The sequence below is a fragment of the Phoca vitulina genome, unplaced genomic scaffold (assembly GCF_004348235.1).
Source record: "Phoca vitulina isolate PV1807 unplaced genomic scaffold, GSC_HSeal_1.0 scaffold20, whole genome shotgun sequence".
NCBI classification, from domain to species: Eukaryota; Metazoa; Chordata; class Mammalia; order Carnivora; family Phocidae; genus Phoca; species Phoca vitulina.
The window spans coordinates 31840984-31855006 of record NW_022589723.1 but is presented as its reverse complement, the minus strand read 5'-3'; the positions used below and the strand labels follow the sequence as shown (position 1 = coordinate 31855006).

At 51.3% G+C, this 14023-nt stretch overlaps 1 protein-coding gene across 4 annotated transcripts in view; it reads left to right on the top strand.

The window, feature by feature from the left end:
* Positions 1 to 14023, top strand: part of MEGF11 (multiple EGF like domains 11) — a 345128-nt gene that overhangs the window by 125211 nt on the left and 205894 nt on the right. For all 4 annotated transcript variants that reach the window (XM_032417420.1, XM_032417421.1, XM_032417423.1 and 1 more), the window contains one exon: positions 2907 to 3007. In XM_032417420.1, the coding sequence (XP_032273311.1) occupies positions 2907 to 3007 (101 nt within the window). The remainder of the gene's footprint in view (positions 1 to 2906; positions 3008 to 14023) is intronic.

The window sequence follows — 14023 nt, the reverse complement described above, 5'->3', positions numbered from 1 at the left end:
TATTTGCTAATCCCAACATCTGGGCCACTTCACGGTGGTCTTCATTCATTGTCTTTTCCTTTATGTAGGCAGTATTTTCCAGTTGCTCCTTGCATCTAGTAATTTTGAATTATATTCTGGGCACTGTGAACAGCAGAGATTGTAGAGAATGAAATCTGTTACGTTCCTCCCGAGAGGATTGATTTGTTGTTGTTTGTTTCGGCAATCAGTTAATCTGGCTGCATTCGATTTCCAGACTCCGAAAGTTCCATATTTTTAGCCTTAGCGGGACCGTGTGGGACCTGCCCCCCACACATACCATTCAGGAGCCAGGAGTTTGGGCAGAGATTTTACAAAGAATATGGGGCTTCCTCTTTGCGGCTCTCTCTTTTCTGGGGTTTCACTTTTCACTCTCAAATTGCTGGATCCACCCTGGACTTGTCTTGTAGTGCTTTAAGCCAGGAAGGCTGTGTGTTTTCTACCTGAATTGTAGCCACCTGGAATATGGTTGATTGGGGCTTGCCCTTCGGCTAACCTTGCCCAGTGTCATTTCCTTCTTCTGAATTTCTCTTTCCCTCCAGTATCCACCTTTGTTCCCTCTCTGGTGCCTTCTGGTAGTTGTGGTTGTTTTTTTTGTTTTTTTTGTTTTTTTTTGTTTTTTAATATTTCTCCCAGATTGTATAGTTGTTTGTAGGCACTTTGCTCCCATAGGAGCTACTCGGCCATGACCGCATCCCCTTCCCCTAGCCCTTGATTGTGAAATGAGGAGTTGGGACCAAATATCCCCTTCCAGCTTCCTTAGCTGTGCCAAGTTGGCTGCCTGTGACCCCGGTCAAAGGTGGAGGCAGAAATAGAGGTCCTGCTCCCTCCATGAGCCCTGTCAGGCCCTGTGCCAGAGCCAAGTTTGCTCTGAGGTGTGGCTTTGTTAGGTACTCGGAGGCCCGGGCTGCCATCCATCAGCGCTGGGGGGAAGGTGAGTGAGTGGCTGCTTATTAAAATAGGCTGCATTCCTGGAACATGAATTATTTTGCTAAATTACTGAGTTGCCTTGCAGCTTTCCTGCTGACCTGGGGTGTGCATGCTGACAGCCACACCATCAGTCTGCTTCAGTGTGGAATGGTTTGTTTAAATGCAGCACCCTTTTCCTGACAGCCTGGCCCCTGGCCCCTTCCCTCTGCTGCTCCCCACTCCAGCGCTGGGAGCAAGCAAGGGTGGGAGAGCCAGAAGCAGCGGGAGACATCTCTCTCCTGGGAGGCTGCCATGGTGCCAAGACCACCTCTCCACTGGACGGACTGGGGGATACCCCTGTGTGGTGGGACGACTGGGTTGGATGAACTCTGAGCCAACCCTGACGCTTCCTTTATCTGAGAGGTCCACGCCACCCCCAAAATTGCCGGGAGCTGCTTTCCTGTACCGGGGAAGGAGCTTCACTTTGAGGCTGGCTTACTTTTCATTATGGGCTTTTGACAAAGTAGAATGACCTTAGTTTACGACACTCCCAAATATCACGGATTTCCCTGGGGCCCTGCACTGTCATTTGTCATAAAGCGAGGGCTTTAAAGACTGGGAGGGCTGTGGGACTCCCTTCCCAAGTTGGCCTGACCATTCATGGAAAGCAGGCTGTAGGCATCTCCCATGTCTGGTCCCCGCTGCTCTGCCCCCTGAGGAGGGGTCCTCAGGGCAGGCTCCCCTGGGGTGTGGGTGGGGATGTGAAGGAGCTCTGGCTTCAAGGCCCGAAGACTTGGGGTTGAGTCCTAGTCATACATCATGACCTTGGGAAGTTAGTTCCTCTCTCTGTCCCTTAATGGCCACTTCAATCTCTTTCATTTTGACTTTAGGTGTGAGGAAGGGGTTTTGCAAACCAATACCCCATCTTGATTTCCTCCTAAGGACTCTGTCCTCCCACCAGCCATTTACCTGGTCTTTCTCATTCACTATGGCCAGCCCATATGGCCAGCCAGCCACCCTGTGGGGACTGGCACTGGGCAGTAGGTTAAGCCTGGTGGCTTTGAAATTAGAGTGACTTGGGTTCAAATCTTGATTCTGAAGCTGATTCATTGTGTGACCTGGAGCGAGTCATTAACTTCTCTGAATATCAGTTTTCTCATCCATGAAACAGAAGGGGGGTTCATAAAATAAGAATAAAAACTGTAAAAAGGAAATAAAGGTGACATAGTCCTGTTACCTGCCTCAGATAGAGAATGGAATGACGTTGCGCCTAGAAATCTCTCTGGCACAGGATGAAGTGTCCATGCCTGTGCCAGCAGAAGAGGCACACTCCAGGTCTCCGATTCCCAGGTCAGAGCTGCTTCTGCTCCCTGGGTCTTATACCTTCTTCCTGTTGCAGAGCCAGGGGCTGGTTCTGAGCCTTCCCAGGGATGGCATGCGAAGCTCTTGCCCAGGACATGTTATTTTTGGCATGAGGGAGGTTAATCCGCTCTCTGGGACTGGGTCAGACTCAGAGGGCCCTTTGCTGATCCTGTTTCAGTTCTCCAGATGGGTGGACCGAGTCCCTGGAGGCCGCGAGCAGCCTGCTCATTTGGGCAGTGGCCCTGGCCACTCTCAGGGCCCAAGTCCAGTTTGGGTCCCCCCAGGAGCTCCCCAGGGTCTGGAGGCTTTCAGGAGAAGCGCCTAGTTACCTTCCACCGTCACCCCGGAAAGGACCTTCCGAAACCCTTCTCGGTATCACGCCGACGAGACTGGGGAAAGTAGGTGTGGCAGACGCCATGTCAGTAATACTTTCTGCATCACAGTGGCCCAGATGCAGCCATCGATTTTTCTTTATTGTGTTCCTTCATATTCGAAGCCGCCATGCATTTTAAAGTAATTATTGAATGGCATCCTCAATATAGCTTAACACAAATATCATTCTAACGCAAGTGATTGATTTTCAATACTTTCAAGTGGCTTTCTCCCTTGTGCCTCAGGATCAGCTATAAGACGGCGTATCGGCGTGGCCTCCGGACCATGTACCGGCGCAGGTCCCAGTGCTGCCCTGGCTACTACGAGAATGGGGACTTCTGCATACGTACGTAGGGGCCGCCTCCCTGGGGCAGGGGAGGGAACCAAGGGGAAGGGAGGTAGGGGGCTGTCAGCCAGGCCCTGGGCAGCAGGCCTTGGCTGAGCTGAGGGCTCCAGAAATCCCTGCCTGCTGGCAGCTCTGCGGGGATCAATGGGTCTGCTACAAGCACGTTCGCACAAATTTGTCCAACAGGTCGATCTCCCAAGAGGGTTGGATAGACGCTGGTTGGTTCTAGGCTTTGATGGGGTCAGGAGAGAAGTGCACACTTTTGGAGCGTGCTCTGAGGAGCCGTGGGGAGGAAGGGCTAAGTGCCTGGCACAGATTGGAAGGGCTCCAGAAGGCTTTGCTGGATGGAAGGAGACATGGATGGATAGAGGGTGGAGGGATGGATAGAGGGTGGAAGGGAGGAAGGAAGGCAGGCTGGATCATTGGAGAGCAAGACCGTAGTACCGAGAAGGAGGGTAGTAAGAATAAGATAGATCACAAGGGACCGGTTCTAGGAAGTGGGAACATTTCCAAAAAGGATCAGGAGACCTGAGGACAAGGTGGGCGCGAGGGCTTAGTTTCTGGCAGCCGCAGGCCCTCTGGGTGGGAGGGCAGTGCTGTGCAATGGGAGATACCCAGGAGTCCCAGCTTCCCAGAGATGTGGCTTTGCATAAGTCACTTAACCTCTCAGGGAGAATGACTGTAGGGTTAGAGTCTGTTAGAGTCCAACGGACTCTTTCCCAGCACCTCTGACAGGTGCAATGGGGCCAGTATGGGGCACTCCAGTGGGCAGTAGAGTTTTGCCCCAACTGTGGAGAGTGTCAGAGAAACTGGGAGCCCCCCCCATTAATGACAGAGGGGAATCCACCCCCATAGCGTCTGCTTCTTCATTTGGAGAGTGATTTTCCTTGTTAGCATTCTCCTTGCCCTTTGGGTGAGTAGAGTGAGCTGGCACCAGAGAGCCAATTTGGGCAGGGTGGGCGTGTTAGTGTTGGGAATGAAATGACAATTTTCCCCTCCTGATGTTACATATCCCCTCTTGCTGGAGAAGCTTGATCCTAATTGCATTACAGGAATGAATGAAAAATGCTCCCACAAATGGGTTCCGTAGTGATGGTTTTGCAGGAAACATACAAAGATACTCACGCAAAGCCATCCCCAAAAGGCTGTGTCTCAGGAGCGGGGCAGAGGACTGGACTGGGACAAGGCATTGGCCAACGCCTCACCTGGGATGGAGCTCCTACGGGGACCTGGGTGTAGAAGTGAGATCAAGACCAAGGTTTTACTGCTGCTGTCTGCCCAGAGGAAAGTGAGAGCCAGGCATGGGCTGTGACCCAGGACTCACAAAGCCTGAGCAGAATGGATGTGAGCGGCCCTTCAGGGCTCAGGGCGCAAGGATGGACTGGGGGAAATGATAAAGGGAATTCAGCTGTCAGCACGGGGCTCCAGGAACAGAGGAGCACATTCTTTTCCTAATTTCCATCAGCAATTGTTGGTAGAGCTCTTGGAAAATGAAGAGCAGGGCAGAAGCACTAAGTGTCCCGATTGCACAGACCCAGTCTTATAATCTCCCACCTACTCCTTATGTCACGGCCATGGGCCAGCCCACCGCCGGGAAGCCAGCCGGAAAAGCCAATTTTAGGACTGAGGGCTCCTCCCAAAGGGGGACAGGAGTTTCAGCAGTGAGATGGGTCACTGTGGCATGCGGGGTGCCGGTAATGATGACCCAGGGTGGCAAGAGTCCCATAGGTCTGGGTTTGAGTCTCAGTTCTGTCCCCCCCAACTTCTTCCTCTTTATGCTCATCCTCATGGTCTTCACAGGACAACCCCCCTCACGAGGCACTGTTCCAATCACTTTATATACATGAATGCATCAGCTCCTCACAACAGCTCTCTGAAGTGGGTTCCCTGATCCCTCCCATTTTATAGATGGAGAAACTGAGTCACAGACTGATTAAGTGACTTGACCAGGATCATACAGCTAGAAAGTGGTAGAACTGGGATTTGAACCTAGGATGTCTGGCTCTAGAGTCTGCTCTGACCCGCTTGGATGGGCTGCTTCTCTCTCCGTGTGCCTAGGCAAGATGCCACCTCTTGGTACCTCAGTTTCCATTCATGTAAAGTGGGGATAGTAATAGATATCACCAGACACAGCATAGGGGCTTAATAAATGCCAGCTCCCTACTCCATGACTTTGGGTCTTACCATTTTTTCACTCTTGGCTTTTGTTTTAATTTTTCGTACCTCCAATGGACCCTGTCCCTGGGAAAATGCACATGACATATATAACCCCCCCACACACACACACACAGCCCTTTGCACACAGTTTCAGTGGGTCCATGGAGCCCTCAAATCCCTTACAGAGTCTTTGGACCCACAGTAAATCATTTCTGCCATATGTTCATGTTTATCCGTTCGATTTACACTGTTCCTTGTCGACTTGTTTCCTACTCGAGTGCTGGGGACATAGACACACACGAGAGACAGTTGCTACCTCAAGGAGCTGGAAGCCTAGTGGAAAGAGATGGTCTGGTACACGGATACCTGCCCCCAGAGTTACAGATGCTTCGATGAGCATCTTCATAAAGTAGGGCAGAGTAGAACGGAGAGATGTCTTCTTCAGCCATGCCCACTTATCGAGTATTAATGAGGAATCAGCTCTAGGGGCGCCTGGGTGGCTCAGTCGGTTAAGCGTCTCCCTTCAGCTCAGGTCATGATCCCGGGGTCCTGAGATCGAGCCCCGCATCGGGCTCCGGGCTCAGCAGGAAGCCTGCTTTCCCTCTCCCTCTGCCGCTACCCCTGCTTGTGCTCTCTCTCTCTCAAATAAATAAATAAACAAAATCTTAAAAAAAAAGAGGAATCAGCTCTAGACAGAAGACTGAAGGGGGAAACCCTCGAAGGGTGTTCAACCCAGTATTTATTAGACACCCACTGTGGCGCGCCCGCAGTGCTATGCCTTGGGATAGGAGAGGTGTTAGGAATAGCTCCTGCCCTCATGGAGCTCATGGTCTTGTTGGGAAGGACAGGCCACATGCAGAAAAACCCGTGGATAACAGCCAGAGGCGAGTGTGTGAAAGAACACAGATGGGACACGCCAGGCTGGAGACAGCGCTGTGACCTGCTCTCCCTCGGGGGGCTTCGTGGGGCTTTAGGCTGGATGGAATGGTGTCTTTGGGCATGGATGGGACAGGGAACCCCATCAGCAAAGACGGGGAGGCAGCTGGCCTGACCGCAGGGGGCAGATCTGGGCTGGGAGGCTGGCTGGCTGAGGCAGTTACTCATTTCCCTGGGGCTGCCGTTTCAAGCAGCACAGCCTGGCTGGCTTAATCCACAGGAGTGTACTGTCTCACCTCACTGGAGGCTCGAAGTCCAAATCAGGGTGTCAGCAGGGTTGGTTTCTTCTGCTCTAGGCCTCTGCCCTTGCTTCTGGTAGCTCCATGGCTCGAGGCGCCGGAACTCCATTCTTCACACGGCCTTCTCCTGATATGTGTGTCTGTCTCCAGGTTTCCCCTTTGTATAGGGACACCGGTCAGACTGGGTTAGAGCCCACCCTAATGACCTCATTTGAACTTGATTACCTCTAATAAGACCCTATCTCCAAATAAGGTCAGATTCTGGAGAATTGGGGATTAGGACTTGAACATATGAATTTTAGGGGGACACAATTGAGCCCATGAACAGGTGAGTGTCGGCCATTGCTAGTGTTCTCTTGTTCCTGCTTATTGTAGTGGGAAGAAAGGAAGGGGACCAGCCAGGCTTTGTCAGCTGTCCAGGAGCGAGTGGAGACCCCAGAGTCAGGGAACTTGCCTGAGGGATGGTGCCCAGGGTTCTGGGTGCCAGATGAGAGCTTGCAAAACCGGAGGCTTTCGGGAATCGATGCCCTGTGGCCCCTCCCCCTCCACTTCTTCTCCACCCCTTGGGAGCCAGAGAACCGTCAGGTTCACCAGAACCTGGTGAGAACCCATCTGATGCCAAGAGTCCTCAAGACCGTGCACAGGAACATCTGTGCTCTGGGGTGGGGGGACATCATCCTCCCTCCAGAACCACCTTCCTGGAGCCCATTTCTTAGCAGATACTAGAAGGACACTGGCCTGGAGTAAAAGCCTTGGCTGACTCTGCTATCAACTTGCTGTGCAATCTTGGGCAAGTCCCTTTGCCTCTCTGGACCCACTGTGGCATTGGATGGATCATCCTCGTGCATGGAAGGAGTAAGATAAAACAATGAGTGAGCATGTCCTGGAATGCATAGAGCTTTATACAGATGCAAACTCCTCTTTGTGCCATTTCCCCTGCCCCAGAACTGCCATCCTTATCCCAGAGCCTTTGGCAGCCCTTCTAGAACCTTCTACACCAGAACTGCCCACCCCCTCCGTTAGCTGCTGATACAGCTGAGTCCTAGCTCCTCTTGGTCACCCAGGCATCGAATATTTCCTGAGGATCAGCGGGCACAAACACAGTTCTCTTTCTCTCTCCTTTCTTGGGAGATAGGGCAGTGAGCATCTTTGCCTCACAGGTGGAGCTGATTTTGTCACTTACAAAATGGGGTTTGAGATATTTCAGCAAACTGCTCTTTGAAAATATTAGGTGCTATTGGACTGGATGGGCTTGGTTACGATGCTGTAACAAACACCACCCAAATCCCGGTGGCTTAAAACAATAGAGTTTTAGTCCTTATTCATTTGACATGTCCGTCCTCTGCCAGGACCCAGGCTGTTGGAGCAGGGGCTCTGCAATGTTGCTGGTTGCTGTAGCAGAGAAAAGAGGGCTTGAAGTATTGAAAGCAGAGGGCCAAAGTATTTAGTGAGCACTATCAATGCTTAGCACCACACAGATGCCGTGGTAATCACAATTCACAATTCACTCAAATGTATTATCGAGTACCTGATTACCTAATGTAAGAATCACCTGGAAGACGTGTTCTAACTTCTAACACAGACTTCTGAGCCCCAGCATCAGTCTCAGATTCAGAAGACTTGGGGAGGGGACTGGAGAATGTGCATTTTTAAAAAAAGATTTATTTATTTATTTGAGAGAGAGAGAAAGCACAAGCAGGGTAGGGGCAGAGGGAGAGAGAGAAGCAGACTCCCTGCTGAGCAGAGAGCCTGACATCGATCCCAGGACCCCAGGATCATGACCTAAGCCGAAGGCAGATGCTTAACCGACTGAGCCGCCCAGGCGTCCTGGAGAATGTGCATATCTAACAAGTTCCCAGGTGATGCTCATGCTGCTGCATTGGGAACCACGCTTTGAAAACCACTGGTCTACCTACCGCTGAAGATGGTTACACTGCATGATGCCTAACAGGTGCATCCTGTTGGTATTCAGGGCCTCTCCTGATGGGCAAGAGGAGAGTGCCTGCTTCAGAGCAGCCAGCAAGGAGGGGCAATTAATCTGTGCAATCCCCCATCTCCTTTTTCCTTTTGGTGGGGGAGGTCATGCCCCCGGACTTCCTGGAGGAGTCATCTAGCCCTTTCAGCGGCTGCTTGGAATGCTAGAGCCCTGCGTGTGGTTTTCATCCAAATGGAGAAGTGGAGGGATTAGCCAGCAGCTCCAGGTATGTGGCCTGGGGCTGGGGGGAGGGGTCGCTCAGCAGCCCGGCAGGGAGACCGCGCAGGCCCAGTGGAGTCAGTATGAACCGCCCGGGATGGCTAAGGGGGAGCCCGCAGCTGACAGTCCAGGAGACTGGCTGCACTGAGGGCACCCTGAGTGGTGCCTAAGATTGAACTCCAGCAAAGTCCTCACACCATTTTTGGGATTTAGGTACCCCTGTCTTATTATCGCAGTTGTTTTATATGGTGGATGGCTATTTAAATGTAAATTTAGCTCATGTTTACTGATTTGCTTGCTCTTCACCTCTTGCGTCTCACTCCTTTCTAGCTTCGGCTTCATTCTTCTGGAAGGGCCGTGTTCAGTAGTTTTTCCTGGGAGGGTCCACGAGCAATCGCCTCTCTTACGCTGCGCTTGTCGGAAAATGCCGTATTTTATTTTTGTTGTTTAGATTTTATTTCATAGTCATAATCTTAACTGCAATCCAGCTAGACTTGGAGGTGAAAATGCCTTCATTTTACTCTCACTGTTGAATGGTGCTTTAGCTGCCTGTGGAATTGCAGGTTTTCCGTGATTTTTCCCTCAGGGCGTGAGGATGTTTTTCTGTTGTGTTCCGGAATTTGTCATTGCACACATTGCCGTTTTCCTAGCACGTGTCTGGGTGTGGAGTCGTTTTCATTCACACTGTTTGCTCCTCAGAGGCTATACATCTCCTTCAAGCGAAGGATTCATGTGCTTTATCAGTTCTGGAAAATTCTCAGCCATGTCTCTTCTAATACCTCCTGTCCTTCATGTGCTCAGTTTTCTCCTATTGAAGCTCCAAAATGTTGGAGACTCGTTTCACTCCCTCTCTCTCCTAGGCTCTCATGTTTCGTCTCTGTATCTCTCCATGCTGTATCTTGGAGATTTTCCTCCGATCCATTTTTCAAATCCTTTAGCTCTGCTAATTAACCTGTCTGTTGAGGTCTTAATTTCAACAACGGTGTGTTTCATTCCTAGGAGGTCTGTTGGTCCTTCTTCAGATCTGCGGGGTTTGCTTTTTTATTTTATTTTTTCTCTGTAGTGTCCTGTTCTTTCATTATGAATTCTAATCCTTCAATGATTGCTCTAGTTATTTCAAACATATTTTTCTTAAAGTCTCAGATGGTTTTATCTGGAGCTATTAGTTCTATACAGTCAAGATAATTCTATCTTGAGTCCATGATTTTGGTTGACTCAAGTTCCTAGAGTATCAGTTCTGTGTGTGGACACTGCTGATTCTCCCTTGTGGTGGATTATTTCCCCATATTGGTTATAATTTCTTTTTTCTTTATCACTGTGAACGCTTGAGCTTTTTGCCTCCTCCCCCACGCCCTGGGGTGTGCACGTGCCCCACACACCAATTCTGCGTTTCCTTCTTAGGCACACTAATGGTTTTCAGTGGCTCACGACCCATCTTTGCATTGATAACTTGGTTTGGGATTCCACGCTGAGGCTGGAACTGTGGCAGAGGCTTAGGGTTTGTTTGTTTTTTTCTTTTTCCTTTAAAAAAAATTGATGTGGAATTCACTTAATGCAGTAGTAACCATTTTCAAGCATATGCTTAGTGGAGTTTAGTACACCGACCGTGTTGTGCTCCTGTCCCATCTAGTCCTAAATGGTTTTCATCACCCCTGAAGGAGACCCCTGGGCCCATGAAACAGTGACTCCCCATTCCCCCCTCCTGGTTTTTGTTTCTTGTGGAAGACTTTTTACTCGTGCAGAATGCCTTATTTTTCACTTGGCCAGTGGGCGCATTTTCAAGTTTCGCCTACATGGAGCCGGCAGCTCCCAAGGCCACATCTGCCCCTGTGTGGGTGTTAAACCCCAGGCTGCTAGCTGGGGCTGGGGGCAGCAGCTGGCTAGGTCCCCTGTTCCCCGGGCTACCTTAGCTTCAGCATTTGCCCTTCTGTACCTCCTATAAACCGCCCGCTTTTCTTACACTTGGGCGATTACCTTTGTCTCAGAGCTCAGTTAGATTATCTCTTTATTTTATTTTTTATTATACTTTGGGAGCATTTTTGTAGCAGAGGGGGCTACATTCGCACTTTCTCCATGTCACTGGAACTCCATGCCCCTGTTTTATAGTGAGTTGTGTGGTGGGGGGCTTCATAATCAGACCCAGTGACATTTAGTTCAATGCTTTCTTGGACTGACGGCTAACTTCCAACAACATTGATTAAACAATGTAACATCTGGCGGTTGACCTGCCACCTTCCCAAACAGTCTATTACTTGCTCCTCACGGACTGGTGGGGGGTCAAACGGGCCTGGCATGGCAGCGGAAACGGATGCCAGGAGAGCCCAAGTCCCTTTTCCGGTAGAGAAGGGCAGCCCAGGAACTGAGATCTGTGCTACGTCCATTCTTACCCTTCCCCTCCTGCAGTGGGTCTCCTCTCGGCGGGAGGGACCTGTGGCCAGAAGAGAGAAGTGGGGTCAGACAAGAGGGCGGGTGAAGAGGTGTGTAGGGAGAGGAAGGGACAGAAGCCAAACTGGTTTGATTTCAAAAGTTTGCTAAGCTAGGTCACAGTAGGTGCCAGGATCGAGGTAGGGAGTGGGAGATTGCTCTGTGTGTGTGTGTGTGTGTGTGTGTGTGTGTGTACGCGTGTGTATGCGCAGAGCTGTAGGACTTGTCTGAAAGTCGGCCTCTCCTCATAGCTACTACGTAAAATAATTCCCTGCTGACCCTCTAGGAGGCTCCCCCCGGGATGCTGTCAGCTGCCAGCCCCAGAACCTGTGCTGATGCTGCTTCCCCGGGTCACCAGCACCTGGCACTGAACCTTGCTGCCTGCAACAACATTCATCCTTCCATCTGTCCATCCAGCCCTCAACATTTATTAGCTCTCTATGCCTTGAAGGCACTGCTGAGCCCTGGGGATAGAAAGATGAATAAGAAGCATAGGATCTAGTGGGAAATAGATATATTTAAAAAATTCCAACATAACATGATAAGCACACTTTAAATAAGTAGGCAAGGAAACAAGGGTGTCACCAGGCTGGTGGAGGTTGCCCGTGGGGGTGAATGGCTATTTAGCTGCCCCAACATGTCCTCACCGAGTGGCCAAAGTTGGTGCAGCCACCACGATCTCAGCCCCAGTCTCATGGGCTTAGAACATTGATTTAGGATGCCCAGAGTGGCTGAGCTCCAGCTGATGATTCACACTGACCAAGCTCATAAGGTACTGATCTTGTCCACCTGTTAGCACTTTTCAGGCCCTCATAAATTGTTGTTGAGCAAGTAAATTCATGGTAACAGCACCAAGGCCCAGCGGCTTCTCTGGACACCTAGCTTGTTAGCACCTAGTTTAGATTCCTCTGATTTTGCTCTAGAGTACCACTTGTCTGAGGGCCACGTAGCCCCTCTGTCACTCTGTCCCACTGGTTGTGATCAGGCCTCGCCTGTCCATCTCTCCCACTCAAAAGTGAGTTTCCGAAGCTGAGGGACCATGTTTCCTACCTAGTGGGTTTTTCCCAGGGCCAGGCACAGTGCCAGGCCCTCAGTGCTGAATAATTACTGAATGAGTGAGAAAGAAAATGCATGAATAAAATAGACTCAGACCCCCAGCACTGAGAGACCTCTCTGGGAGAAGCAACCATAACACTGTCTGGGGAATTACGGGGCAAAGTTGGGGGGGGTGGGGGATCAAAAAAGACTTCATTGTTTTTTTTTTTTAAGATTTTATTTGAGAGAGAGCGAGCACAAGCATGAATGGGGGGAGGAGCAGAGGCAGAGGGAGAAGCAGACTCCCCACTGAGCAGGGAGCCCAATGTGGGCCCCAATCCCAGGACCCCGGGATCATGACCTGAGCTGAAGGCAGACCTTTAACCACCTGAGCCACCCAGGCGCCAGGTGCAGCCCCCCAAAGGAAAGACTTCTTGAAGGAGGTTAGTTTTGAGCAGAGTCTCAACGGTGAGTAGGAACTTGCCAGGAGGGCAGGAGATGGGCATCGATTAAGACAGACCCTGCGTTTTAAAGCCCGTTCTTTGCCTTGGGCGACTGTCCCTGAGCACGTTATTTTGCTTCTTTCTACCTGGTTTTGTCATCTGCAAACTAAGACAGGGCTGTATGAGGTACCTGCCGCTCTGGGCTGTTGTGAGGACGAAATGAGTTACCAGGAGGAAAGCATTCAGACAGAAGCGGGCACGTCGTGAGGGCTCAGTAAATGGTAGCTAGTGCCGTTTGTGTTGTTTGTGAGGAGGGCACTTTGTGGCGGAAGGACCAGCGTGAGCAGAGGTGGGGGGGGCAGAGCGGACGGGCGCAGGGCAGCGCCAGCAGGCCTCTGTGGCCGGAGCTCGGGAAGTGTGGAGGTGGTGCTCGGAAGGGCTGGGTGGGGTGGGCCTGGACCCTCAGCAGCACACCAAGGATCCTGGACAATCTCAGGAGGGCGCTGAACGGTGAAAGCAGCCAGTGACACGTTCATGGTGGTGCCAGGGGGCAGCAGCAGGGAGGGATGGTCGAAGGGGCGAAAGCTCACTCAGGAGGTGCATGGGGCCGTGGACGGGGGCGGGCCGTGGACGGCCGTGCTCAGGCACCCCGGTCAGGAGGACACGGGAGATCGGGGGTCTGGCTGCCTGCATTTTGCTGGCCTACCCTGGAGTCCCCCGCTAGGCCTTTCCCCCACCTGCAGTGAGTGCCAGCAGGGTCCTGTGTGCTGACACAGCCGTGGAAGGATCGAGGCGCTGCTGCTTAATTCCCAGCTGCAGCTGTAATGAAACCTCAGCTATCCGGACTGGGCAGCCTCTGAGGGGAAGCCTCAATTAGCGGCAGAGCAGCTAGGCATTTATGTAAGGTCCCCTTCCTGGGTGTCCTGGGCCAGGTAAAGCCTGCGAAGGAGCTCACCTGTCCGCAGCCTGACTCCCTGTTTCTCTAAGGAGACTTCCCAAAGGCCCCACTTTCCGTCTTCTGATTTCCCTCAGTATCTGTGGGATGCCAGCTCTGATTTCTGGTCCTTGTTGGGTGTCGGCTGCTTCTCCGATGTTCTCATGGTGGCCGGCCCCAGCTGACTTCCATCCATCTCCTCCCGCCCTCCTCCGTGCTGGCCTCCTTGCTCTTCTGTGTATGCCCCACCGCAGGGCCCAGGAAACCCTGAGTGCTGTGCCCTCTGCCCGAGTGCTCTTCCCCCAGATAGCCCTGTGGCTCTCTCCCTTATTTCACTCCGTCTCTTTTCAAAAGTCATATTATCCAAGTCCTTCCTGACCACCCTATCTGAAATAGCAGTCCCCCCCATCTTTCTGTACCCCCTTATCCTGTTTTGTTAATTAGCACTATTGCTACCTGACACAGAGATGTAGACCATGGTGCTCAGTAGGGACAAAGAATTTTGATTTGTTCCTAGCTGATATCTCTGCTCTTAGAACAGTACCTGGCATATAGTAGGTGTTCAATAAATGATGAATGAATGAACAGATGAACTATAAGCTCCTCAGGGCAGGAGCAGCCTTTCATAAACACGCCATTGTATGGTCTACAGTG